At 39.3% G+C, this 26,607-nt stretch overlaps 1 protein-coding gene across 1 annotated transcript; it reads left to right on the plus strand.

Annotated features, from left to right (window-relative positions):
- The first annotated feature begins 103 nt into the window (after positions 1–103).
- On the plus strand, positions 104–26,232 carry LOC110056064 (ral GTPase-activating protein subunit alpha-2-like). The gene is made up of 41 exons (XM_020762504.2): positions 104–349; positions 459–569; positions 833–882; positions 1,107–1,164; positions 2,205–2,248; positions 2,381–2,636; positions 3,029–3,150; positions 3,734–3,872; positions 4,225–4,562; positions 5,052–5,123; positions 5,681–5,944; positions 6,404–6,477; positions 6,729–6,840; positions 7,504–7,626; positions 8,445–8,844; positions 9,122–9,703; positions 10,533–10,819; positions 11,211–11,309; positions 11,835–11,996; positions 12,586–12,711; positions 13,360–13,494; positions 14,222–14,280; positions 14,364–14,472; positions 14,725–14,835; positions 15,349–15,417; positions 15,672–15,788; positions 16,111–16,303; positions 17,044–17,111; positions 17,678–17,827; positions 18,270–18,323; positions 18,476–18,629; positions 19,300–19,436; positions 20,126–20,307; positions 20,728–20,835; positions 21,336–21,407; positions 21,790–21,913; positions 22,018–22,176; positions 22,611–22,769; positions 23,513–23,640; positions 24,106–24,377; positions 24,971–26,232. The coding sequence occupies exons 1-41, from the start codon at positions 241–243 to the stop codon at positions 25,147–25,149; spliced, it is 6,267 nt and encodes a 2,088-aa protein (XP_020618163.2). The 5' UTR covers positions 104–240; the 3' UTR covers positions 25,150–26,232.
- The last annotated feature ends 375 nt before the right edge of the window (positions 26,233–26,607 follow it).

Genomic DNA, 26,607 nt, shown 5'->3' on the forward strand with positions numbered 1-26,607 from the left:
ACTTAATATTCTGTGGGTAAGTTATCGATCATTAATTTGTATTTTCCTTCGCATTTATTTTTTATTCCCCAACCTGTACCCCGCCCTTTCCCCGTTGGTAAATATTTTGACAATTTCACACATGCGCAGACTTGCAACCATCTGGAAGTGGAATGAACATGGCTGCCGCGTCATGAATGAACTTCGAGAGATTATTGGCGATAGTTTCTCCAATTTCATCTCGATGTGTGGGACACAAATATGTTCCATAACAGGAGAGCCCATCCGGACATCAAGAAAACTACGCACAGATTCATAGATCCCAAAAAGGAAAGCCATAGTAGGCTGCGGGCACTGCGAACTCTGTTAGGTACGTGCAACCTTGCACTGCAGTGCAAACCTGTTTTGAAAATGAAGACAGCTTGCGATCTGCATGCAGCGAGCTATTTTGCTGATTAGCCTTTGCATTTCTCCCTCAGATTACTTTGACTCGTCCGACTCCAGGATATTTTTCCAAAGCCATTATTCGGAGATTTTCTACGTATTTCACGATGTGTTCTCCATGGTTGAAGCAAATCTCAAGACGAAAGGTCAGTGTTTGAAATAAACTTCACCAGCCTGACAGTGGCCATTTGCACGGATATTGGACACAGTGATACTGTGGTGTGGCACAGGAGTGCTAATTTCAGTTCTGTTGTTGTTGGGATCGCCTTTTTCAAGATATAACTGATGATATATTTTAGGACACTGAGTGATGTAGTTTTACACCCCTAATGCTGATCGCAGCGAATGTTTTAATGCCATCTATGTAACCTTATATTTTCCCGTTTACCACTATGTTTATTTTTCCCAGGCCACAAGTCCCAAAGAGAAGACCTCGATTCGGTTCTCTTCATCTTAGAGGTAAGAAATAAACCCTTTTTAACCGTGTTAAAAATCCTTTGTTGATATTTTCCAACGCGGTTTGGACCGCAATGTTAATTAACAGTCTCTAAGAGCGGCCACCAAGGTTATGTTACATGTAAACGATGATTCTAAATGCGAACTTGATGAGCGATCAATTGACAGTAGTTTTGCTTTGTCTGAAAAATAATGAAATTGTTTACGTTGTATCTTTCACTGAACAGAAAATATTGCTATATCTGCCCGAGCTAGTCCACAAGAGATGGCAGTTCCACAGCTTAGGTACGTAATCCCTCGGTTGTTTTACATCTACATCTACTTGTAATATCAATTTTAAAATTCATTAGATATTTTAATTGTAACGGGTCTCTCTGCACATGGATATTAAGATAGAATTAACTGTGAAATTTTCATGGCTACCTTCTGGATAAAATTGTTTTTTAAAATTATTAAATGTTCTTTTACATTATATTTTGTTCAAATTCCTCTAATTATTGCAGAACTCATGATTGCAACAGCTTCCTGTTGTGAAAAATTTATATCTCACATTAGGATTTTTAAATGATCATAAATGTATAAATGTTATATGACAGAGGTACAGTGTATATTTAATTATGACATTTTTTATGATAAATTTGTCAGAGATTTTATATTTTTTAGGCTTAATTTATTCTTGAGAAAAAATTGCATCTATAGGCTGTCATTAATTAAGGGCTGTAACCCAATTTAATGCCTGTTATGGCTGAGTATGTATGGGTGAAATTAAATTGTCTGTAGTTGAAATAATTCACCCACAAAGTAACAAGTTTGCTACAGGTGTGGAGAGCAAGGGTACAGGTGACTTAAAACTTAATGACAGCCCTGAAAGCTGTTTTAATTATATTGGAGCCTTTGTCATCAGCTGCAACAAAATTACAAACTTGGAATTGACAACACCATTTTGTTGATAGCTAAGACAGGCTTCACTTTGGTTTGAAAATCTTCTAAATTTTTAAATGAGGAGAGTCTACACAGAAATGTTTCATTGTTTGTACCCCTTGACAGACTGTTATCTAGCCTTATCAGTAACTATCTCGGTGTCTTGTTGTCTAAGCTTGAATGACTGAAGACTCACTCAAGCATTAAATTTAGACACCTACATTAACTTGGAGTAGCCTGCATTTTTAGCAAAAGTAAAATTAAAAATGGACCGAGGCTTCAGACAATAACTCTCCACACTTGTAATAAAATTATTGTTATACTGTTATTGTTGTCGAAGAGGAATGACCGGTATCTGTCATGTTGCTGAAGAATTATTTTTGCCCCATTGAATTCTTGTACAGGGAGGATAATGCGAAAGCTTCTACATCACGGAAATGCAATTAAGGTGAGGAGTGGTAATCCTTTAAATCTTTATAAATCTAGTTTTTAAGTTAACAGTTACATATTTAACTACAATTCTTTTTGTTCTTGTTTGATTAAATTACCATTAATACTTAGTCTGTTTTCTCCGCTGTAGCTGCGACGTGAGGGTGCTCGGCTGTTCATGCTATGGTTCCAAGTGTTACAGGACAACGCGGATGAGTTCTGCCAACTTGTCTATGCATGTTTGATTCCTGGTTTTCCAAATCCTGTTGAAAAAATTGACTGGAGTAAGAGTAAGCTGTCTAAAGCTAGTGCTGAGGAAATATGTTTATCTATCAGTGGCACTGGATCAAGAGATCAATTTTTGTCTTCCAGCAACATGCACTTGTCTTCTGATAGGGAAAGTGAAGGTTGGTTTTTATTTTTTTTTAAAATGGGAAAACAAATAATTAGTTTTCTGTGCTTGAGGCTTTGAGGTACTACAATGTTTATTAGTACCTGAAACAATCGGTTTGCTGTATAGGGTCTGAGAGTCTATCACCACCATACATAGACCAGTTACTGTAATTAATTAATTAATTAGATTATGTATTAATTATTTACATGTTTTTATTTATTGATACTGTACCTTTTTATTCAGACCACTAAATGCCATCACCTCTTAGTTCTTAAATACATGTTAGTATAATAAATTTAGACTCGGATCACAATGTGTAATTCTGGAAGTGAAAGTGAAGGAACCAATTATGAGGAACTGTGTGCAAACCTACAAGTAACCAGTAATGATTATTTTATTTTCTAGACTGGTGCTTACAAGATGATGTTGGACCAATCTTCCCAGCAAATCCAAATGAAAGAATTCCAGTTCCAGAATCATTGACAAAGTTCTTCCTGGACAGAGTCCTGGATTGTATGAGTACTCAGGTACGAATGTACAGCGACAATGTATTGTGCTTTCGTGACTTGAATAGCTTGCTGAATACATTGCACAATATCTTAAGGCTGTGGTCTAAGAAAAATTTAGCAGAACCCAAAGGTTCCTAACCATGAAATCCTGGCTGCCTAGCACTGGCTGCACTAGCTTAATACAAAAAAGTGAGTTTTTCAGTCACCCAAAGTCAAAAGTTAGTTACCTGTAGCACATGGGCACTTCTAGTGCACAGCCCTGATCTTGCTGACTGGTATCTTCAATCTTTTGTGATTTTCCACAAAATAAGGAATTTTATGTCGGCATGATTGCCTTTTTATGTCAATTTCTTCTCATTTTGAGCTTTCTCTACACACTCCCTGTGTTTGAATGTAACATATTAATTCAGTGAGTCAGAAAAAGTGTCATCCTTAATCAAAAATGTTTCTTTACTTTTCAATGGGCGATTTTAATTTTTTAAACAATTTTTAATAATTTTAATAATGTGCAGTGGGAGAGGTATGGATATTTTCTGGAACTACACAATGCAGCTTCAAATCTATTTATGATCGATATTCATTTTGTGTCTTTTTTCTATAGCTTGTCCTTGTTGAGTGGACAGATAAGAGAAAGAGAGAATATGCTTTCTACTTCTTATTTGAAAGCTTCAAAAAGTTCTATCTGCCGTACATCTTCCAAGACTGGAATCCATCAAAATTACTATATCAGTCCACCCCCGGTGAGTGCATGCTTAGATGGTTTACTTTAGAATCTATTCCAGGCGCACACTGAAACTACAATTCTGAGAATTTTAGTGGAAAAGTAAAATAATAACAAACACCAGCAAAATGTCTCTTGCTCCTTGTAGTTAACTATTTAAATTTATTTTTAACTAAATTTAAGGCAGAATTGATTGGCTTTTGTAGAAAGGTGATCTTGAATAATTTGTAGGATGAGCGCTTTGGAAGTTTGACTCTACCTCTGAAAAGATCAAGCATTGGTTTTGGGCCTTTTTGAGGTATATCCTGTAGAAACATTTTTTAATGTCTATTTTGGGATTTCGTCACTGTGGTCAAATTATTAATTTGCAGTTGCCCAGGTTCCGCGCAGTAAATCCAAAGCAGGAGACACTAAATTGGACACACAGATGAACAGTGCCAGGGAATCTGTCCTGAGATGGTTTGTTGCCTTCACTGTCAGGTTCAGGAGAAGTGACAGCACCTCAGAATCATCCAATGTCAATCAATCTGTTGTGTCAATATCTTCAACAGAAGGTAGCGAGCCACCTTCCCCAGGACCAGCAAGTGACCACAACAGGTTTAGTCCAGCTCGCAACAAAGAGTACTTACAAGATGCTAGTGAAGTGATCAGAAAGGTTTTGTACTCCACCAGGTCAAACATACGGCTTCTTCATGAGGTTTTGCGTCAGGTATGAAAGAAAAACTGCACACAAATGTGTGGATGTGTAAGGCAAAAATTTGGTAACTTAGTCATTACTTTAAGTTTTCTTTTGTTTTTGTCCTGACATAAAGAAAATTTGACAAGAGCCAAAGCTAAACTATAACTTGCGATGAAACAACCAGGTTGAGATCAGTTTGCTTGCACAAATGAAACATCACACCACAATTTACATTATACGTGACAACTGGCGGTGAATTTTAATTAGAGGTTGTCAACGTGCCGTAAGGGGTTAATGAGATGCAAAAATAGTTTTTCTCTCGATCGTAAAAAGTAAAAAAGCTTTTTTTCCATTCTTTTTGCAAAATCTTTATCTCAGTCTTCCCACTTTGAACAGCAAAAAAAAGATTTTTCACATTTTTCATAAAAATTCACCTACCATGATACCTTAAGGTGACATTGTATGATTATTTGAAATTTTATTTAATTTTTTTTTTTTTTTTGATGTACTTTTCTACAGGGATTTCTTCTTCCACCCAAACATTTAAGCACTATCAGACAGGTGCTGCTGGTCTATCATGAGTGGCTGAGGGTGAGTAATATTGCAGTCCGTGATCGTTCTACAATGATAAACTATGTTTCTTTTTTCAAACACTAGGGCAGCCCGTTAGATTATGCTGTCACAAATATAATTTACACTTGCAGAATGCAGAAGTTCAACACTTTGACCTTAAAAAACTACTCTGATCCACCTCAAAACTACAATTCCAGCTCAGTGTTGGTGGTTTCTATGCATAGGTGTATGTAACCATGCCTGTACACTTTATGACACTTGAATTTCATAAGTTCTTTTCTACCTTAGCACCAGGGCTGTCATTAAGTTTTGAATCACCTGTAACCTTGATCTTCACTCTTGTAACAAGCTTGTTACCTTTTGAGTGAATTTTATCAATTATAGGCAAGTTCAATCATTACATCAAGGGTCCATCAAACATACTTTACTCAGCCATAGCAGGTGTTAGGAGTTACGGTCCTTATTGACAGCCCTGAGCACTACACTTACAACTCAGAAATGATGTCTCTGTCGAAACTACATTCTGACTACTGTTAATTAATGACATAAGTTTGCTTTTGCTATTGGTTTGCTAGAATCCTGAGAGACCTGTGTTCATGCAAGAACCTGATCAAGATGCATTTTCCTCCTTGGATGTCGTAGACACAAACAATTACAGTCCTCAAAGTCCCATCAGAACTTTGTCATATTCTTACGCTGTAGATAAAGAAAGAGAGAAAGTTTTCCGTCTACCACATGAGGATGTGAGAGCTGGTCTCCAGGCAAATCTGAGGTTTTTTATTTTACATTCAGCTGCTGTGTTCCTTGTGGAAGACGATACGTCATGTTTGGACAAACAGGTTTGTCTAGATACATGAATGATTTTCATTAAGACAATAATAATAATAATATTGTCTGGTGCAGTTCAAACAAAGTGTCACAGAAGCCTATGTTCTTGGCTTCAGTTGGCCAAATACAACATTGTAGAGTAGGCAAAACACAGACATGGTTTTTCACATTTGTGCATTTTAAAGAGCAGATACAAACATGTGGGCACATTTTTCTTCTGTATGTTTTTGATATTTACATGCACTTTCATATCCATAACATTGACAGTGTTATTCCATCTCCAGTAATTGATTAAGCATGCAGTTTTTGTAATTTAAGTTGTTAAGGAATGTTATGTGACTACATGTATAGTGTAGGGACTTTCACCCTACAGTGTCAGTGTAGTTCATTTTGCAATCATACAATGTTTGACTTTTGTTAGATTAATATTTTTAACTGGTCTTTTGCTTTCTGTGTTCTACACTACCCAGGTTGATGTCTGCAAACGAGTCATCCATCTGTTCCGCAGTGTCGTGTTAGAAGTTCCAATGGAACCAAGCACTTGGTAGAGCATTCTTACACCTTTCAAGCACGTACATGTACATGTATGATAAGCACAGTTCAACCAATGCTTGACCATAGATTTGAGATTCTTACTAACGAATTACTTTCCAGATTCAAGCTTCTGCATTCTTGAACTATTTTGATCCTCATTTTCCAGATCTTACTAATTACTTGCATTGTAGATTTACAATAATATTGTTATGAATTCTTGATTCTTGCCATTGACTGGTTATTTTTCTTGTTTGTTAACAGGGAGCAGATGTTAGAAGCCATCCTTGAAGCATCAAGACATCTGTTAGTACCTGAAATGTCACAGAACAAAGCTGGTTTGCTAGCTAGACAAGTAGCAGGAAGCTTACTCCAGGTTGGCCCAGATGTGTCTTGTAATAATTATATCAAACTTCTCAAACTCATTAGTAATTCATCAAGTTAAGAACAAAGGAAATCATGACCGTTGCGGTGTTTCGATATTTGATCTTAATTAGCGTAGATTTTTATGATTTTTTAAGATATATCAAACACTTCCAAACACCTTGAAGTTCGTTAAAAATACTTCGCTGCGTGTCATATTTTTTAACTCTCTTCTCGGCGTTTGGAAATGTGGTCAAACACGGCCTTTCGTGTTTGATATATTGTATGAATTTGAACATATTTCCAAACACGGAGAAGGCAGTTGAAAATGCTATGCTCAGTGGAGTATTTTTGGTGAACTTTGAGATGTTTGGGAATTTGGTGAAATGCTATAATTTCAAGTTTTGATAATATTTATTATGTTATAGATCAAAACTAAATTAACGAGAAAAGTAAGAAATAAAATCATAAAATTCTATACTAAGTTAAAAGTCTAATATCTAAACCCCGGTCACAGCTAAGATTTCCTTTGATGAATTATTAATCAGCTTATTAACTAATTCAGTGCAAACTGTACAGTCATGTAATTGTTTGCATTGCGTTTTTGTAGCTCCTCTGTTTATAAAATACATGTAGACTGACTTAAATTGATTGTTTATTCTTTTCCACCCACTAGACTCTCTTTGTAACATGGATTCGGGCAAACCTTAAAGTGAATGTCCCAATCTCATTGTGGGACAAGTGTTTAGAAGTTATGTCATCATCAACTCACTGGCGGGAAGTCATCTCTGAGTGGAGTGTATGTAGTTACATTGTGTTTGCTAAACTATTAAGTTTTATGGTTATGACAATGATAATAAAAAAAAACATTATTTTTAGGCCCAGTTGAGATGCCGTGCTTCTGCCGTGCTGAACTAAAATCAGGAATTAAGTTCAACAGTAGTGCAACAGAAGCTCAGCATCTAGATCAAACTTTTGAATTAAGTTCCGACAGGAAACAATTAAGTTTGACAAGTCCTGTTGTGCTACACGACTCTGGCATGGCAGCGATTCAAAAGTTATGGTTGTGCCGCACCAAACAAAATTCACAAACTACATTAATGTATTTTGGTGGGTTGCCTTCCCACGGGGAGCTAGGAGGAGAATTGTTACGAGACTTCAGTAAATCCCGAATTTGGTACAGCTTGGCACGATGTGTGAATCAGAGTTGTGTTTCTGCTATGCTACAGTCAGACCTAATTGCAATTAAATTTGGCAGGGCAGAAGCACGACGTTTGAACTGGGTCTTTTTCTCAATAATAACATGCAGTTGACATAATTTATAACTGATGGTTTTCCATGTTTAGTAGAAATCAATAATGCATTACTTGCTTAAGATCTGTCACAAGTTGTCAGAATTCAACCCAGAATAAAGTTCAAAATATGCTTAAGCCTCTCTTCACTCAGGATTATAAACTATTAGATTATAATTTTGAGAGGGCAGTGTCATACCAAAGAACACAACTCTTTGGCCCTGGCAAAGCTTGAATCCAGACCCATCAATCCAAATCCATTGGGCTACAGCATGTCCCACAAAGGTCGCTAAAGAACACCCCTTCTGCATTCCCATTTGTACAGGTAACTATGGAAACATTAACTAGAGTCATGGCAAGAACTGTGTATGGACTAGACATGGCAGATCTTCCTCTAGAAAGACTTACAGAACAGAAACGTAAAAGACGACCTCATGTGCAACAGGAGCGAGCGCAGTTTAACAAGGCATCCTTCTCCCGGTGGAGTCGGATGGAAAAACCAATTGTTCCGAAACAAGTATCAACTGATACACCAGTGTTGCAACAAGCACAAAGGCCGTCTGCATTGACAAGACAGGAGGATGTTCAATTGCTGTCTAGTAGTTCTCCTAAAAACCAGCCAAAGGTGCCATCAAATGCAAGCAGTGTTTCCTTTTCCACAAGTACATCAGGTGATCACGAGGCTCCCTTGAGAAACGTTGCATCATCTCCCACTGTCGCTGCAGGTTTGTTGCCTTGAGTATTGTTGTTGTCTGTTGCAATTGATGGAAGTTGATTTTGTGATCTACTTTGTACTTGCACTCGTAGTGTGGATGTCCACTGAATTGCATTGTGCATTGTTGCTGCACATGATTTTTGCATCATTAGTCAATTGTCTTCTTATGCAATACACTCTGAGCTTGCAGAAGGTAATTGGGTTAGAAAATGTGTGACAAAAGTATTAACATATTGCTTGCAAAACATCTTTGTAAATTTGTTAAGATATGATGTTACTTTCTGCAGGTTCAGTAACAGCCAAAGAATCTGAGACTGCTGGTCAGCTCTCAAAAGATGCAGTGCGTAAAGACAGCAAGGAAAGTAGCCATGAAGAACAGAGGGTGACTTTCTCATTGGCGAGTGACACAGATAGTTTGGACAGCCTTGACATGCAATCAAAGGCTGATCAGGACACTAAGGTGCATGGTAATGAGGAATCTGATAAACCAGTTGATGCAACTGATGTAGGACTGTTTTCACAACGGATGAACCGCTTAAGTAGCAGTGACAGTTATTTGTCAAGCCAAGACAATGTGAAATCGTGGTATGGTAGCAGTCTTGACTTTGATGTCAGCTCGTGTTCCAAGTACCCCGGTTCTGAATCACCCAAGTTACTTGACAAGATTAATGAATCAAGTCTTGAGTCTAAACTGGAGGAATTGCACCTAGGTCAAGTTAATCACCGATCTATGAAAAGAACTTCAACTCCATCTCATGAGGTCAGGTTGGAGCAAGGGGAGGTAGGCAATGTGGAACCCCTGTCGCCAGTGAAAGAGGAGTTTAATCATGATATGGGAGGCCGGTCCTCTCCGGAATCATCTGGAAGAGGTTTGTATGTTTGGAGCTTGTGATTTAATTCTGTCCTTATTATTAAACTCAATTCAGGACATGGGGTGCTTATTAAAACATTAATTTTGGTAGCTGAAGGGCGATGGATGTTTGGGACACTTGTTTTTGTTTTCCTGCCTTGACATCTCTGAAGTGTTGAAACTTCAAACCATGAACTTGCTTAAATTTGCCCTAAAGGATTAAACAAACAAAACAAACCGTTTTCAAGTCATGTGTAAAGTTAATTCAGTACACTACGCCTGTACATGTAGGCTGCTTATTGGAGGGCATTAAGTAGAAAAGGAACCTTTGTTGAAATAAGGGGGCTTGCTTAATGTAGAATTGTTTAGGAACATATAATTAGAGGAAGGCCACTTACATACGTATATTGAACAAGGGTGTTATTAAAGCCCCGTTCACACTATGCCAGAGTAATTTGAAAATGCACCTTTGTTTGTACGTTTAGGCCTACTGTCCACACTAATCCATCACGAAAATGGAGACTTTTGAAAACGCTCTTCAAACTTGAGGAATTTGAAAACGCCGGCTTTGCGCTCAGTGTGGACAGAAGACATTTTGAAAACAGAGCTTTTTGATCGAAACGATGATGTTACGATAATCACGTGATTTTCCTGCCCGAGTCATCCTCAAACGCAAATCCAAAATGACTAGTGATTGTTGTGTTTTCAATTTTCTCCAGCGTAGTGTGAACGGAAAACAGAGTAAAAACGCCGTTTTCAAATTTCTTTGGTGTATTGTGGACAGGGCCTAAGATCAAATCTTCACAGTATCCTATTTACGTGAAAAGCCTTGTTTGTTGCCATTTCAGAAACTCCTGACGACCTGGAAGCAGGGTCAAGAAGTCCATCCCCTGAGGCGCACCTAGAGGAGCCCCATGGGGAGCTTCTTGATGATGACTTCGTGGAGGAGGACCCTCATGAAGAAGACACTAGTGTAGTAGCCGGAGGTTATAGGGAAGGGTGGGGCCCTGTGGCGGCAGTTGTCTTGTGGCGCAGAGTGCTGGGAATTCTGGGCAATGTGAATAAGATCAAAGACCCTGCCATCCATGCTAAAGTGCTGGAGTGTCTTACGTCAATCTGGAACATGCTGGCAAAGGTAATGTTTACATTGAACTTCATTTGATCAATCTCATTTAAAATTTTCATTCAAGTTATTAGGCGGTAATTTTCATGTTTATAATATAAATGTAACGCACACTTGATAATTTCATGGAAAGTCGCGCTGTAAAATTTTTCAATGTTATTATTGATTATTGTTCAAGAAAATGAAGGGAAAACAGGAGAAAGTAATGGTCAAAATAACTCCCTGTACATATCAACAGCCACATTTCTCTCATTAAATTTAAGGTGGCGCTCAACTTGTTTCAACATTTTTTTTATAACAATTAGAATTAGTGTGTACGTATTTTGTCGGTTGAAAAAGAGAAACCGTCACTGGGTACTAATAATTCTTTTGACTTATATTTATACATTGTATTGCACTCTAGATCCGATTAAATCAAGGCATCTCAGTGGATAACAAGTCAACTCCACCCATTCCTGTTTTGCTTCCTCCTCTGCAGCACATGGCCACGTGGGTGTTTGAGGTGTGTATCGTAAAAAGCCACTATGTTGTAACTGCAGACCTGACCCAGCCCTGTAACACAGCTGTAATTTTTTTTTCTTGAGGTACTTTTAGGCACCTCAAGGGAGGGTGCTTATTCGAGATAGGGCGCTTGCTGCTTTTTTGAGAAACAACCGAATGTCAAAACAAAACTTTAATACGGTATTTATTCAAAAAAAGAAACAATAACAGAAACTGTAACAGTAACAAATGTACGGTGAAGGAGTAAGAAAAAAATATATAAGAATATTAGAATATGTGCGCTCAATAGAATAGGAGCGCTTATTGGAATAGGGGCCCCTTATTAATAAAAACACTTTCGAAGGGGGGCGCTTATTCGAGAGGGTGCGCTTATTGGAAGGAGGGCGCTAAATAGAATGATTTCGGTAGTTACAACTGAACGCAATTTTTTGCAATATTTGCCAATGTCTACATGTGTGTGCCTTGAGCTGTAATTTAACCCTTATATGCATGTGGCTAATATGGAGATCTTTTTTCCTTTATTTAGGCTGCTTCCTTGTCCATTAATAATGAATTTAAAAGTGGTCGTCTTCTTGCTTACAAACTGATGTGTGCCATGACAGTTTGCCGTCAAGATCTACCACTCACACAGGAGTACTTGACACACTTCTACCGTCTGATGCACATTGGACTCACAGGAACTGATCAGGTAAGTTCACTCTGGATAATTTGGACAAAAGGTCATTTGGAAAACGTCTTGTAATTACATTAAGGAAGTGAATGCACAGTAACAGCTTTTTTATTTTGAGCAATAGGGCACTTTCTCCGTGTTTACATAGCCTCATCTAAACACGAGGGAGGTTCGGAGAATTCGAGACGCGTAACTTTTGTAAATTTTCCCAACCCACAAAGTGTTTAGATCAGGCTATGTAAACACGGAAAAAGTGCACTATTGCTTTTATAAATATTTCTCAAAAATACGTGCGAATCTAAAATGCCACAACCGTGTTTTCATACTCTCATCTAAACACCCCCATCGACCAATGAGCGCGCGTGTAGTATCTCAGTTATTTTATAAACTCACATAAAAACCTTCATCTTGTGTTTTTAAGGATATTATAAGTGCCATTGCTAGTAAGCTACTGCCTGCACATATTGAGCCGAGTTTAACGAACTGTCACACACGTTTCCCTTGTGTTTTTAAGGATGATATTAGTGTCATCACTAGTAAGCTACTAGCTGTGCACATTGAGCTGAGTTTAACGAATTGTCACACGTGTTTCCCTTGTGTTTTTAAGGATATTATAAGTGCCATTGTTAGTCGCTGCGCACATTTCTTCTCTGTGATGCTGCCAAGTTCCAGTCTTTTGATCCTTGACTTCATTCAGGCAACTAATGGGGTTATTATCAGTCAGAACATGGAGGTGAGAATTTCTCTTACGCTTTGGTAATACACATGAGATTTTGTAACATTATTTAGACTCCGTCCACACTACACAGGAGGAATTTGAAAACGGAGGTTTCACTCGGAAAACGCATCAAATGTTTTACGTCCACACTACGCCGTAGGAATTTAAAAACGGAGGTTTCACTCTGAAAACGCATCAAATTTTTTACGTCCACACTACGCCGGAGGAATTTGAAAACGGAGGTTTCACTCTGAAAACGCATCAAATGTTTTCCGTTCACACTACACCGCAGAAATTTAAATACGCAACAATCACCGGTCATTTTGGATTTGTGTTTGAGGAAAACTCGGTCAGTGAAATAACACGATTATTGTGATGCCATCGTTTTCGAAAAGTTCCGTTTTCAAAATGTCTTCCGTCCACACGGAAACGATAAGTCGGCGTTTTCAAATTCCTCCGCTTTGAAGTTGAGCGTTTTCGAAAAGCTCCGTTTTCCTGACGGATTAGTGTGGACGGAAGGCCAAATCGTAGAAATAAAGCTGCATTTTCAAACTTCTCCGGCTTACTGTGGACGCTACCCTAGTGGTGCACCTTTTCATCCAAGAAGAATGGATATAGTAATACTGACAATATGATATAAAGCTCTGGCTTTTACCTTCACAGCTTCCAAGAGAAGAGGCAGTCACCTTGATTGGATCACTGTTGTGTTTTCCAAACAATGTTCCTAACATGCCTCTTCACCAGCCTGGACATCAAACCAATGAGTATCAACACAAGAGCACGGGTAAAGACATCAAGGTTTGTACGTAGCAGCTCTTAGGTACATTTGTGGCATAAGGCAACGGCCTGTGTGACTTGCCTCGCAATTTAAAGGCAGTAAACGTTGTAATTCAAGTTTCGTAAACGTCGCTTAGTGTTACCATGCAATGCCAAAAAGCTGTTCTAGCATTGTCGAAATCACTGCGAAGAGAAGAACACCAGAGACTCTGTGCAATGCTTACTGTAACACAAATGTTGCGAGATAGAGTGTATTACTCTATGCAAGTTCATACACAGCGTGATTCTTCACAAAAGTTCAAGTCAAGTAAGAAAATATGCCGTAATTTATGTCGTCTGCTAATCAAAAAGAGATCTATTTGTACAGTGAACTTTGTTACCCAAGTCCAAATTGGTTGAAAACCCTGTCTTTGAATACGTTAAAATTCCCGAATTCCATAAGACTGACAGTACACGTAGTTCTTTTGCGTCCTCGTTTTCCTCGTCAGCTTCTTTCATAGTTGTGTACATACTGTAGATTCTGTGAAATCGTACGGTCCTGACTCCATTTATTGGTTATTGACAATGCAGAATGCAACTGACAGCGTAGCGCATTTACAAATGGATTTGAAGTGAAATCTGAATGTAGCTTTTCCTGTGTAGTTCTTTCGCCATTGTTTAATGTAATTGTGGTTTATCATCTGTGTAGAGCATTAGTTGTTTATTAAAAAAAAAAAAAACTGATACGAATTCTCTTTGCTCCCGTTAGGATAAACTTGTTGGTTCCTTGTTACGTGCCTCAAAATTAGACCCGTCGTGTTCTGCAAGGTTTGTAACAACTTCAGCTCTAGGATAACCTTGTTCTCAACCACTGGACTCACAGTGACTTTTTAAATGTTTTTTTTTTGCAGGTGTACAGCCCTGAACGCTCTGGGTGTGTTCATAGTTGAAGAGCTCATTCACTGTCAAGGACATCCCAAAGTACATGACTGCATTTGTGTTCTTTTGGCCTCCATCACTGTAAGTATCGATGTGCATGCGACAGTAATGTGACAGCCCGTGTGACTTACATGGTGTGGGAAGTGACGATTTTATGTTGTTTTGTGCATGAGCTTGTAACAATTATCACTGGCAAGTTTCTCCAAATGAACTGTAGTTGATTCTCCTAACCGTATTTTGGCTGTACTAATATGTGGTTTTCGAGCAGAAAACTGTAGCAACTTGATTCTAGTTGAGAAAGCTAAATTAACTGAAAGTTTCTTGGCTTTGTAGTTTCATAACAGATCCGTTTGTCACGTGGCCTGTGACGTCATTCATCTTCTATCTGAGTATTACAAGGAACTCTGCGTGTTTGACAAAGACCTTCCTCTCAAGATTGTCGAGGTTTGTTCGCTTTGTTCTGTTCTCTGTTAGTTTCCTTTGTTCTTGCTGTTATTTTAAAAAGTGTTGCTTTTTACCGGTTTTTCAGCTAAAGTGCTCAGTCACGGCATTTTGAGTTATTTTGGCCACGTACGAAATGAGTTATCTTTAAACAACGGGAAACATGAAAATGGTATTTTACTGAGATAGAAAAACACCAAAGAGGTAATAATAAACCATAAAGGAACAAGGATGGTTAAGGATGGAGAAGATTAACACGGATTGCAAACGACGAACCTGATACATTTAATCTAAACTTTTCAATATATGCAAACCGTGACGTAGCTCTTTTAACATAGTCAGTCTTTTCAGTTACTTTTGAATCAGTCACAGACTTTAAGTTCCCTAGAATAGGTATCTCGCTGTGATCAGCTTTGTTAATGTCGTCCATATCGTTGGCTGAGTAAATACTGATGTAGTTTAAGCATGTAGCTGTTATATTGAATGAAGTTTGCTTGGTGTTTCTGTACTTGACAGGTTCTTTGTCACGCCGTTGTAAATCTGTTACCAGGAGGAGAATCAGCTCACATCCAAGAACAAAATAAAGTAAGAACAGATGTGTTGTAGTCAAATAGTAATCCGTCTTTATTGTACAATGCGAGCTTCTTTCCCAGTGTGTTAATTGCAAGAAACACTCCATCACATTCTGCTAAGCCAAGCTGTCGATTGTAAAAGTCGTTTTCCCTAATATCATCCAGTTTTTGGAACTGATGTAACATTTTTGTTCTTTCCAGTAAGAGTATTTGTACTTTGAATTGTTAAACCTCATTTCTCTATGCTTTGGTTTTTCTTTTTTTCAGGTTTTAGCCTCTGTCCTCATGTGCCTGCTAGATTGGCTGATGGTAATACCTGTTTCGAAGTTATTGTCAAAGACAAACGAAGACGAGAATGTCAGCATACTCGCAAGAGTGTTCCAGGTAAAGATCCATCCATTGAGAGACTGAGAGAAGTGCGCTATTCTTACCCGCTCAGGACTGGGCCCGAAAAATTCTCACCATGACGTAGATCCATGTACCGTCTCTGACTGGTTACTAATTACGCGCGAAAATTCAAAACCGATCTGCAGCCAATCAGAGGCTGTACAGGGATCTCTTTACAACTTCGTCATCAGTTTAGTCGAGAAGAGTCAGAAAACGCTGGAGCGAGGAAAGAACTAAACGAGCAAAGAGAGATGAGTGTGCCTTAGATTATCCAGTCACTAATTCACTGTTGTTTTTGTAATCTGTTTTGCCTGGTCAGGTGTTGAAGATGGCTGCATCAAACAAGGGACCCAAGAAAAGAACCAAACAGCTGAACATATCTACCATTATCAGTGGTGACGGTCGGCCCATCAGATTAGGACGGCTGCAGGAAGGCGACAGAATGTCAAGCACTGTACCCGGCAGCCCTGTTGAGACTCAGCCAGACAGTGGAGAAGATGGTAGTATAGCTGGTAGGTAATAAGCGATTATTCCACGAGCGCGCGTTGGATATTTACAGGTTAACGCACTCAGCGGGTGAATTATCGGGATTTACCTGCACGAGTTCACTGAACGAGAAATTTCAATACCGCACGAGGCTTTGCCGAGTGCGGTATTGAAAATTTCGAGATTATTGTTACTGAACGAGTAAAGATAAATCCCAGTAATTCACGAGCAATAAGTGCGTTAACATTTTTATTATTCAAATTGAATACACTGCGCAAAGAAACACTGCACTGAAACCACTATATTTGAGTCAGCCGAATCCATGGTGTAATGACAGTGGTGTGTTGAATTTACACCACGGCCATTACACCACGATAATGACGTCAAGGTGGTTGTTTCTTTACAACAGAATTTCCCCCAACCCTACTCCCTTACCTTGCTTAACGTTTCTTTTGAATCGTTTGTCATGCGTTTTGTCGCCTCTGTTTGTCACGAGACATATTCTGCAAGCTACATATTCTGCAAGTTGAATCTTTCAGTTTGAACCTTAAATCTTTCTTGCATTGTGCCCCATTTTACAAATTGGCCCTGACTTCAAATTGTCTTCAAATGAACTAATTTTACATCGGAGGGGAATACATTACCGGGAGTGGTACATTAACTGTAAGAAATGTGAAGAGGTCATCGGGTGGTATTTTTAGAGGCAATGCATTTAAAATGAACAGAACTTCAAATTAAGTAACTCTGTTGTTATTCTCATTCTTAGATCCAGGCGGACAAGACACATTTGACTTTCCACCCAGGTCGGATTCTGTGGAGTTAACAGCACGAGCAGTAAGTGGTGTTTACCGTAACCAAATCAGCAATTCGCTAATCAGAAGCCGTGTCTATTTGTGCTCCGGGCTCGTTATCGAAACATCAGCTTTCCAAATTGGCCACGGCGGTTAATTTACGTTGATCAAACGAGGATTAGTTTATTTGAACGCCTGTGGAAATTTATTTCGCGTCTGCCTCCAGTAAGAAGCTCAATTACTAGGACGACAAAACCCTAAGGCATTAAGATGCAATCACTGGATTCTGTGCGCATGACCAAAGAAGGCTCTAACGTGCTGTAGAGGAACACCATAAGGAAACTACGACAAGACTACATTTTAACGTTATTGCTCTCTATCTGCGTTATTACTGCAGTGGTACCCCGTTAATCCGGTCATCAACGGGTCACGAAAATTTAGCCGTGTTAGAAGACTGGAAAATGACTGACTGAGTTTTTGTTTGGGCCAGAATAAAGTGGCCGTAATAACGAGGTGACCGTATAAACTGGGTGACCGTAAGGCAGGGTTCCAGTGACCATAGTTGTTCGTCGCTTAGGGGCATATTTGTTCCTGTTCTTGTTTGTTTAGGTTTTGATGCATATGGTGAACCACATGGGCCACTATCCACTGGGAGCTGGTCCGTCCAGAGTAGACAGTTTAATTAGTGAACATGAAGATAACCCGGATGTAGAAGCTGACGAGCTGTCGTCTTGTATCTTCAGTGCTCCTAATGTACAGGTTCGTTTGTAAGGTGTCGCAGTAGATTTTCTTTCCATACAGTTAAATATGTTTGAGTCCTACGTTTTTTCGTGTTTACCGTGGCTTCACTGTTGTTGTTTCTGTAAGGCTGAACATTGAGGCAGTCATCCTAGGGGTCAATCTTTACTCCCAAAGCTTTGAAATAATTTTCGACGAATCTCAATGACAGCTAATAACGAGAGAAGCTTTGTCCTTAATCTTGACTTTTTTTCCTATATCATTTATTTTACTTATATTATGAGTTCTGCATTTTCCGGTCATTATTCAATAACGTTTACACGTAAATATGTCTTCTTTTGTCTCAAAAAGACCACGTCTTCTTTGACCTTCTTAAATATAGGTGGGTATTTTGACGGTGATACATTAAATTTACATCTCGTCTAGTGTTAATATAACGTTTTTTTTGTATCGTTTGTTTCAGTTTTTCGTGTTAAACGACAGCGTATTGATATCATTGGTTGAATTGTCACTGGAGGTAAGGTTCCGTTTCACACGGGTTTTGAAAATAACTGGTTGTGGCTCAGTAAGGAATTTTCACGTACATGTGAAAACCAGTTAGAATCCCAACACATTTCTCTGACTCTGGAAAACTGCGGGATGTGTTGTAATGTGTGTGGTGTTTTCTAGGACTCGCCTGACTCAGTGGTGAACCAAGTTCCTGCGAGTACCGCAGCCACTCAATGTCGCGTGATCACGCGTGACATGACGGGAAAAAACGTCTGGGACTACACTTTATTACATGGGTCTTGCTCAACGGAAACGGAAAATTACCAGCATAGTGGTAGGTCACTGCGTTGTTCAATACTTTATCCATGATCTATCGATCGTTCGTTCGTTCGTTCGTTTGTTTCTTCGTTTCTTCGTTTCTTCGTTTCTTCGTTTCTTCGTTTCTTCGTTTCTTCGTTTCTTCGTTTCTTCGTTTCTTCGTTTCTTCGTTTCTTCGTTTCTTCGTTTCTTCGTTTCTTCGTTTCTTCGTTTCTTCGTTTCTTCGTTTCTTCGTTTCTTCGTTTCTTCGTTTCTTCGTTTCTTCGCTTCTTCGCTACTTCGTTTCTTCGTTTCTTCGTTCGTTCGTCCCTTTGTTTGTTCGTTCGTTCGTTCATTCGTTCGTTCGTTTGTTCGTTCGTCCGTTTGTTTGTTTGTTTGTTTGTTCGTTCGTTCGTTCGTTCGTTTGTTTGTTCGTTATTTCGTTCCTTTTGTTCGCTCGCTCGTTTGTTCGCTTGTTCATTCGTTTACTCGTTTTTTCGTCCACTCGTTCGCTCCCACCTTCCCCTCGTGACTCGTTCGTTTGTTTATTCTTCCATACATACATACATACATAAATTTCAGAGTAGCTTGACAAGCTACTATTTTCGAGAACAAAATATTTGATAACGAAAACTTTGCCGTGTGTATATAACAGAGTATGACTGCTTCTTATGTAGAACTGACTTACCTGATAATTTTATCCAAAGGAACGACGGCCGACTTAATTGATGGCATTCTTAATCAAGAACATCGAAGCCATACAGGATTTCAAAATGCATCATCACACCCGCTCGTTAAATTCAAGAAGACTTCAACACCAGTCGCTGAAGATAGACTTGATGATGTGAGTTTCACATTATGGTGCTTGTAAAATATGGACTACGCTACTTTTTGTTTGTAAATTATGCTCCTGTTTGGGGGTAAATTTCAAAAAAAATGTAATTGAGATTTCTCGTGTTTTTCTACTTTTGTTATAAGTTTCCTTTCATTTGAGGGTTTTAGGTTTCTTTCTTGTTTTTGGAGCTTATTTTATATGCTGCAAAAAGTCCCTTATTGTATGGTGAGAAAGCCCTTTCATAGTTTGTTCACGGACTCTCTATTTTGTCTCGAGTTCGTTGTGGTCGCAAGCTTAGCAAAATATTAACCCGGCGCGTGGGATATGAACGAGCCAAAAGGCAAGGGGGTGGGGCTGGGGAAACACAAAAATAGTTCATATTAAACGGTCAGTGGTACAAGCTGCGCGAAAAAATAAAAAAAAAAACCCTTTAATTCCGAGTTCTTGCACCGGAAGTCGAACCTAGGTTCACGTTTAAGCTAGTTATATCATAATATGGTTTGCAGGAAAGGGTCGCTGTACACAAGGTCACGGAGATTCTACTTTTACTGAGTGAACCCAGAAACATTTTTCCGAGTATTATATTTTCATCAAGCTTCACATAAACAATCATGTCTTTCCAAATAATCAGCAGTGATTCTCTCTTTTGCCGCCCTATGTGTTTGCTGCACTCATTTGAATGTTTTTTGTTCTCGCAGCTCCTTTGTAGCATTGGAGCGTCCAGCCAAGAATGTCTATTGTACCCAGACCACTCTCTGAATGAGCCTGGCCCCTCCCCTGAGAGTTTGTTAAGTGACATGGAGTTTGACGTCATAGACTCTGTCCTTGAGCAGAACACCAGCGAGAGGAAACGAGTGGAAAACGACATAACGGATCCCAGGTTTGATTCAAAGTTTCATTGAAACTACTCAAGTTTGGTTTTCTGTTTCTGTCGTTTAAAGGCAAAGTAGTCTACCAGTGACATCACTAAACAATTAACCCTTGAAGTGAAACCGTGGAAGCTAGTGTACAAAAACCGCGGGAAAGTATGTAGGCGTTCGGAGGAAAGCGCGGGAAAACATGTGACTTGCACCAAGCGCGGGAAAGCCTGTTGCTTGTGTTAACTGCGAAAGCTGCAGTAAGTGTAAAGCGCGGGAAACATCCAATGTAACTAGGAAATAAAGGGGCGGGTAATTTAAGTAACCTGATAATCAGGGGGTCGCACTTACGTGACACTTTTTCAGTAAAGTGGACACAGTGAGAGAGTATTTGAGTTTTTATTATGTCACGCAACTGTATTGTCACTCGACTTCTTCTCCAGCCTGTCGTCGCTGGCATCCAGTCCTCCCCCTTATGAAGTGCCTCAGTCGCCATTCCAGTTGTGCCGGTTTGTAGTTAGTCAAACCGGAATGATGACCTGGGAGAAAAGGTGAGAGAAACTTTGGCGACGTTTAACCAGTAGTTGATGGTGATAATTTCCCAGCCACTTCCGATAATTTTCGTCCACCATGATCTGTTTCTGTGAAGGCTCGGTGGCCTCATGGTTAGTGCGCTCGTCTCCGGATCGATCGATCCGGATTCGAGTCCTGTCCGGGGACATTGTGTTGTGTTCTTGGGCAAGACACTTTACTCTCACAGTGTCTCTCTCCACCCAGGTGTATAAATGAGTACCGGCAAATTTTAATGAGGGGGTAACCCTGTAATGGACTAGCATCCCATCCAGGTGGGAGTAGAAATAATCCTAGTCGCTTCTTGCTACAGAAGTCGGTATAAGCGCCGGCCTGATGGGCCACTTGGCGTGTATGCCGACTAAAATTGTTTTCATTTTATGGATGCTAAATTGTTTTGTTATAGCGGCTGTGACTGCTTTTGGACTGGGGATTTGAGCACTGCTTAAAAGATGTACTCACGATTTTCTTTTGTTCACAGAACCAAAATTGATCTGTTGAAGAAGACTGACCGTTTCTTGCGAGAGTTGAAGAACCTGGACAACAGACGGTGGTATGTCGACACTATTACACTGTTATCAGAATTAGAGTTACACCTGAAAAAATCACTAAGCTTAATATTCAGACTGGTCTTGCAAGCAGCGATATTAGCCAATCACAGTTCAAAGCAAAAGCGTGTTAAATAGAAAGCGCGGGAAAACATGTGACCGTCCGTAAACGCGGGGAAATTTGCAACCGGTCGAAAACGCGGGAAAACTTGTAACCGGTGGAAGGCGCGAGAAAACATGAAAGCGGTGGGAAGCGCAGGGAATACTTGTAACTAATGAAAAGCGCGGGAAAAATGAAGCTGGTTTTAATTGCGAGAAATGGGTAGTTGGTCGAAAGCGCGGGAAAGCAGTGTCACTGTAGTAATTATGGTTTCTCATTTCCTCCAGTCGCGAGACGCACAAAATAGCTTTGGTGTACGTTGCCCAGGGTCAAGAAGACAAGACTTCAATCATGTCCAACTGTGTGGGCAGTGAGCAATATGAACGCTTTGTCGCAGGTCTGGCGTGGGAGGTAAGAAAATGCTGTAAAGGGTTTGTTTGGCCAATCACTGTGCACGTTAGAACAAGTAGTTTTCACTATAGCCAATCAAAACGCGTGTTTTTTACACCTACCAGGTGGACTTGTCCAAACACACTGGATTTCTGGGTGGACTGGAGAGGAATCTATCAACTGGTACCACGGCGCCGTACTACTGTACATCTACTACTGAAGTGATGTTTCATGTATCTACCAGGATGCCTTTGCCTTCTGATAACACGGAATTCAACAGAAAGGTCAGCTACCTCTCTACTTATAGTTTTTATTGGCTGCTTAAAGCAGAAGGCATGAAAAACTTCCATCAAATCTATTCTGACTACAGCTCAACACGAGCATGTCTCGTTGCATCAAGTGTAGAAGGTTTTCCCTCCTTGTTATGGACCACTGTTTCATGTTAGAAGAGCTCAGTCACGGTATTTTAGCCACGTTCAAAATTACCTTTAAATTAAAGGAAAACCTGAAAATGGTAGTGCACTAGGATAGAAAAACGCCAAAGAGATAATAATAAACCATAAAGGAACAAAGATGGTTAAGGATGGAGAAGATTAACACGGATTACAAACGACGAACTTGAACACTGAGGCTTAACTTTTCAAGATGCGCAAACAGGCAATGCTTGAACGTGCCAGAAAAATAAACTAAGACATGGGTGCATTCTGTCTTGTTGTAGGTTCGTCATATTGGTAATGATGAGGTTCACATTGTGTGGTCCGAACACTATCGGGATTACAGACATGGTATCGTCAACACTGACTTTGCTCATGTCATGATCATCATTTATCCTTTGAAGAATCAATTGTTTAGAATACAAATCATCAAGAAGCCCAAGGTAAGGAAGCAAATGATATTTGGAGCTGTAATTAAACAAGGTTGCAAGATCTTTCAAAGCCACCAGATTCAGTAAAACGTTGTCATAAGTTTTGATGTAATTGCAATGGAGACTTCTCAAACTCATTAATAATTCATCAAGATTAAACAAAGAAAATCATGACCGTGACGGTGTTTGGATATCCGATCTTAATTTGTATAGATTTTTAAGATTTTATTTCTCCGTTTTCTCCTTAGTTTTAGTTTCGATTGAGAAGATATATCAAACACTCAAGACAGTGCTTGACCGCATTTCTATACACCTCGAAGTCCGTCTCTCTTCTCGGTGTTTGGAAATGTGGTCCAACACGGTCTTTCGTGTTTGAAATATTACTTGAAAGCCGTCAGATTCAATAAAATAGAATATAAGAGTTGATATAGGTTCTGATGTAACAGTGATGTAGATTTGATACATCCCTAATAGTGTGCGGTAACTGTTGCGATCTATGATTACACAAGTAGTGTAAATAAGTAACAGTAGTTTTTGCGGAAGTCCGAAAAAGGTACTTTAAGGCAAGCTTTGATGCCCATCCTTAAGTAGCTGGTATCTGAAGCCTCCAGGCGACGGAAAAATGTTTATTTATCGTCTTTAACGTGCAGCGTTTCTTCGCTGCGAGCAACGGAGGAGCCAGGAGTTTATAATAAGCTTTCGTTCAAATAAAACACGACTGCAAAGCAACGTTTGTTCTGTACTGTTCTTGTCAGGTGCCAATGTTTGGACCGTTGTTTGATGGAGCTCTAGTTGACAGAAAAGTCTTACCAGCCCTGGTTAGGGCGACAGCTATCAACGCTAGCCGAGCAAGTCGAGAACTTCTTCCTGTGTATGAGAGATAGTATCCTTAGTGAGCGTGAAATGAAACTGTTTTGTCTTCGTAAAGGGTTTTAAAAGAAATGTTTAACTTGTCATAACTTCGACTCCTTGCCGCTGTTTTGTAGCTTAAATTCAACCTCTGGGACTTTGTAATGGCATGATCCTCAGATTTTTATACAAAGTGTTTTAAATTGCAATCCATTTATATTATCCCAATGTTTTCCTGCAATTTCTCACGTTCTGTTCTAACATATAGAACATTATTGATGGCTGTCCTGTGACAGAAATATGTTATTTTTATTTGTAAAGTATTGAAACTTGTGTTCATTAGTTTAGTCCTCCGATTTCTTCTTTTTGCTAGAATGACAGTACTTTTTAGTCAGATTGGTTTAAAATTTTTACAAACAGCTAGCGAGCAAGACCTCTCTCGCTTTCAGTAACTTTCCATCGCACCGTTATGTTGTATGATTCCTTCATAATCTGCTAGCTATGAAGAAAGAGCGGCTTGCATTGAACGAATCGTCAAGAATCATAAAGAACCCACAACTTACGAGGACTTCGCCTCGCTGGTCTTCTGTCCCGTACCGAAACCCCCGGGAAGTGAGCCGCCCACGCCGGTGTTGTCAGGCGGCGAACGCCATGAAATCTTGCGCGCGCAGACGGCCGCTACAGCTAGTTTATCTGACAGTGAGAAGACATCCGCTCGTCATCGATCCAAAAGTGCCGTGACATCTCCAAGAATCTTAAGCAATAAATTAGGTGAGTATTTTTCCCAGAACGAGGTATTTCCTCAAAATTCAAAAATTTTAGATCATGCGGAAACGGTTTTCGTTCTCAAACGTGTGAACTGAAACTGTTGACGCACGCACACAAATTCAATAAAACTAAGCTGAAATGGTTGGTCCTAGTTGAACACTACGCGACAATTACTCCCAGACAGAACGACAAGCAGTCAGACAGACAGACAGATAGCCTTTATTTAAGCACGATTATAATTTAAAGCTGGGAAGCTTGTGGGGTCGTGCATAATAAAATTAAAATTATATAAAAGTAAACTAAAGTTCTTTATTCTCATCACTTAGCTTAAAAATTATCTTGTAAGGAGAAGTTGATTATTCTTTTAAATTGAGGGTTATATATTATACTTTACAATCCGCTCAGTCGTTAAGCCGTTAGTCGTTAAATTCGTTCAATCTCTTGGAAATAGAAAACGAAGAAATGAATATCTTGTTGAACAAATCTCAGAATTTAGCTTAAACCAGTAAGGAGTATTTCTATACTGACATTCTACTGTTCTGTTTTTTTTTTTTTTTTTCTTTTTTCTTTTTTCTTTTTTTTTTTTTTCGCTGCAGTCTTGGAGGAGGACATGTCGCCACTGACGTCTTCTCTTCCGGACGGTCTTGACAACATGGCGGGTTCACACTCGGCCACTGACGGGACAAACCCTCGACAGGACAAGAAGAGGCTCTCAATAAGATGGCGAAACAAACTGGCTGGCCAAAATGCCGCTGCCGCCGCAGACAGCGACTAAAATGACTTGCCGGAATCTATTTTATTGCGCTCTAATTTTGTCATTGAAATCTGGAAAATTTTAAGGAAAAATTTAAGGTATATATATATCTCTAGATAATATCGTGATGTTGGAACTCATTCTAAAGCAATGCCACTACTCTTGGGAGAAATTATGATTTGTTATTACTGACTTATAAGAAAATAATGTTATGAAGTGGACAAAAGGATAAATATCATATTCATGCTTAATCTTCGCGCCGTGTTTTGTGCAGTTGTTAGCTTTTTCCAACCAAGACACTTGACGTGTCGTTGGCGGAAAAAGAAGCGATAACGATTTGCAAAACTAAAAACTTTAGGTCGCCTCTTGTTGCGGTGTTAAGTAATTTTTCATGTGTTTTTCTTAAGGTACTTTTGTGTTCTTAATTGTGGCAGTTGTTTTTTGAAGACAGGGCACATTAAACAATCTATCCTTGGCGCCAGAAAAATTAACCGAAATTTATGGCGTTTAGTATTGTCAACGCTTTGGGACTTAGTTCGCGTATCGACGTATTATAATTGTGCAACGCCTACGATTGTAGAAGGTAATTTAAGGTTACATAGCCCAAAATATACCGTCAGAGATGCTGTGACGTTTGCAGAACTTATTCTGTCACAGCCCTCATCTAGGAGTAGAATTTAGAGAAATGCACTAATTTTCTCTGCTTGTCAGAAGTGAAATAAGTTTTTTTTTGCAACATTTCTTGCAGCCTTGTGCGAAAATCGTAATTAGAAGATTACTTTTTTTTCCTCTAAATTCAAGTGTAATGTTACTATGCTCGGATTATTCTTTACACGAGCAACTTTGGTTTAAATGATCTTTCTTTTTTATAGAGCGAGAAGCATTGCAAGATTATTTTTAACAACCCGTGTATTGAGAAACTTTCCAGGGTCTGCTTTGTAATAATTAAGTTTCAATAGAGTGTTTATATTTTATAAGAGAGAATTGTATATACGACTATCAAACCGAATGATTCATTGGAAACATTCTCAAGTTTCTCCGTAAATTATTATTCCTGATGTAACTGGAAGTGCTTAAAAAAAAATAAAATTACAGATGTAAGTATTTGCGAACTTCACTGATACCTTTCGGGTTATGAATGCATCTGCGACCCCAACCTTTGTGGGACTGCTTCGAGATGAACATAGCATAGCAATTTTTTCTTGGACAATTCTGTCCAAGGGGAAAGGGTGCAATGAAGTTAACCCTATGTGAAGCACCAACTCGTAAGACAAGGCCAGACCACAACACCGGGAACTCTGTGCCCTACTCTTTGCGATAAGTGTGTGGGTTCTTTAACGCCCCCTGCTAACCATGTAACACTGAAGATGCGGGAAACGGGGCCTACGATTTGTAGTCCTTTTGCAGATGTAATAACAAAGGCAGCACTTTTAAGACCCCGAGTGTTGGTCCGGTCCGGGACCCGTGAAACCATGTGCG

Source organism: Orbicella faveolata, unplaced genomic scaffold, assembly GCF_042242905.1.
Source record: "Orbicella faveolata isolate gen_17 unplaced genomic scaffold, um_ofav_v1 contig_24, whole genome shotgun sequence".
In the NCBI taxonomy this organism is placed as follows: Eukaryota; Metazoa; Cnidaria; class Anthozoa; order Scleractinia; family Merulinidae; genus Orbicella; species Orbicella faveolata.

What these genes read in the sequence shown, in the direction of transcription:
- LOC110056064 (XM_020762504.2), top strand. Translation starts at nt 241, where the DNA reads ATGTTCCATAACAGGAGAGCCCATCCGGACATCAAGAAAACTACGCAC. An exon ending in GACTCACAGGAACTGATCAG is followed by an intron (nt 11,997 to 12,585) that starts GTAAGTTCACTC and finishes TGTGTTTTTAAG; the next exon opens with GATATTATAAGTGCCATTGT. An exon ending in ATGATGACCTGGGAGAAAAG is followed by an intron (nt 20,836 to 21,335) that starts GTGAGAGAAACT and finishes TTTTGTTCACAG; the next exon opens with AACCAAAATTGATCTGTTGA.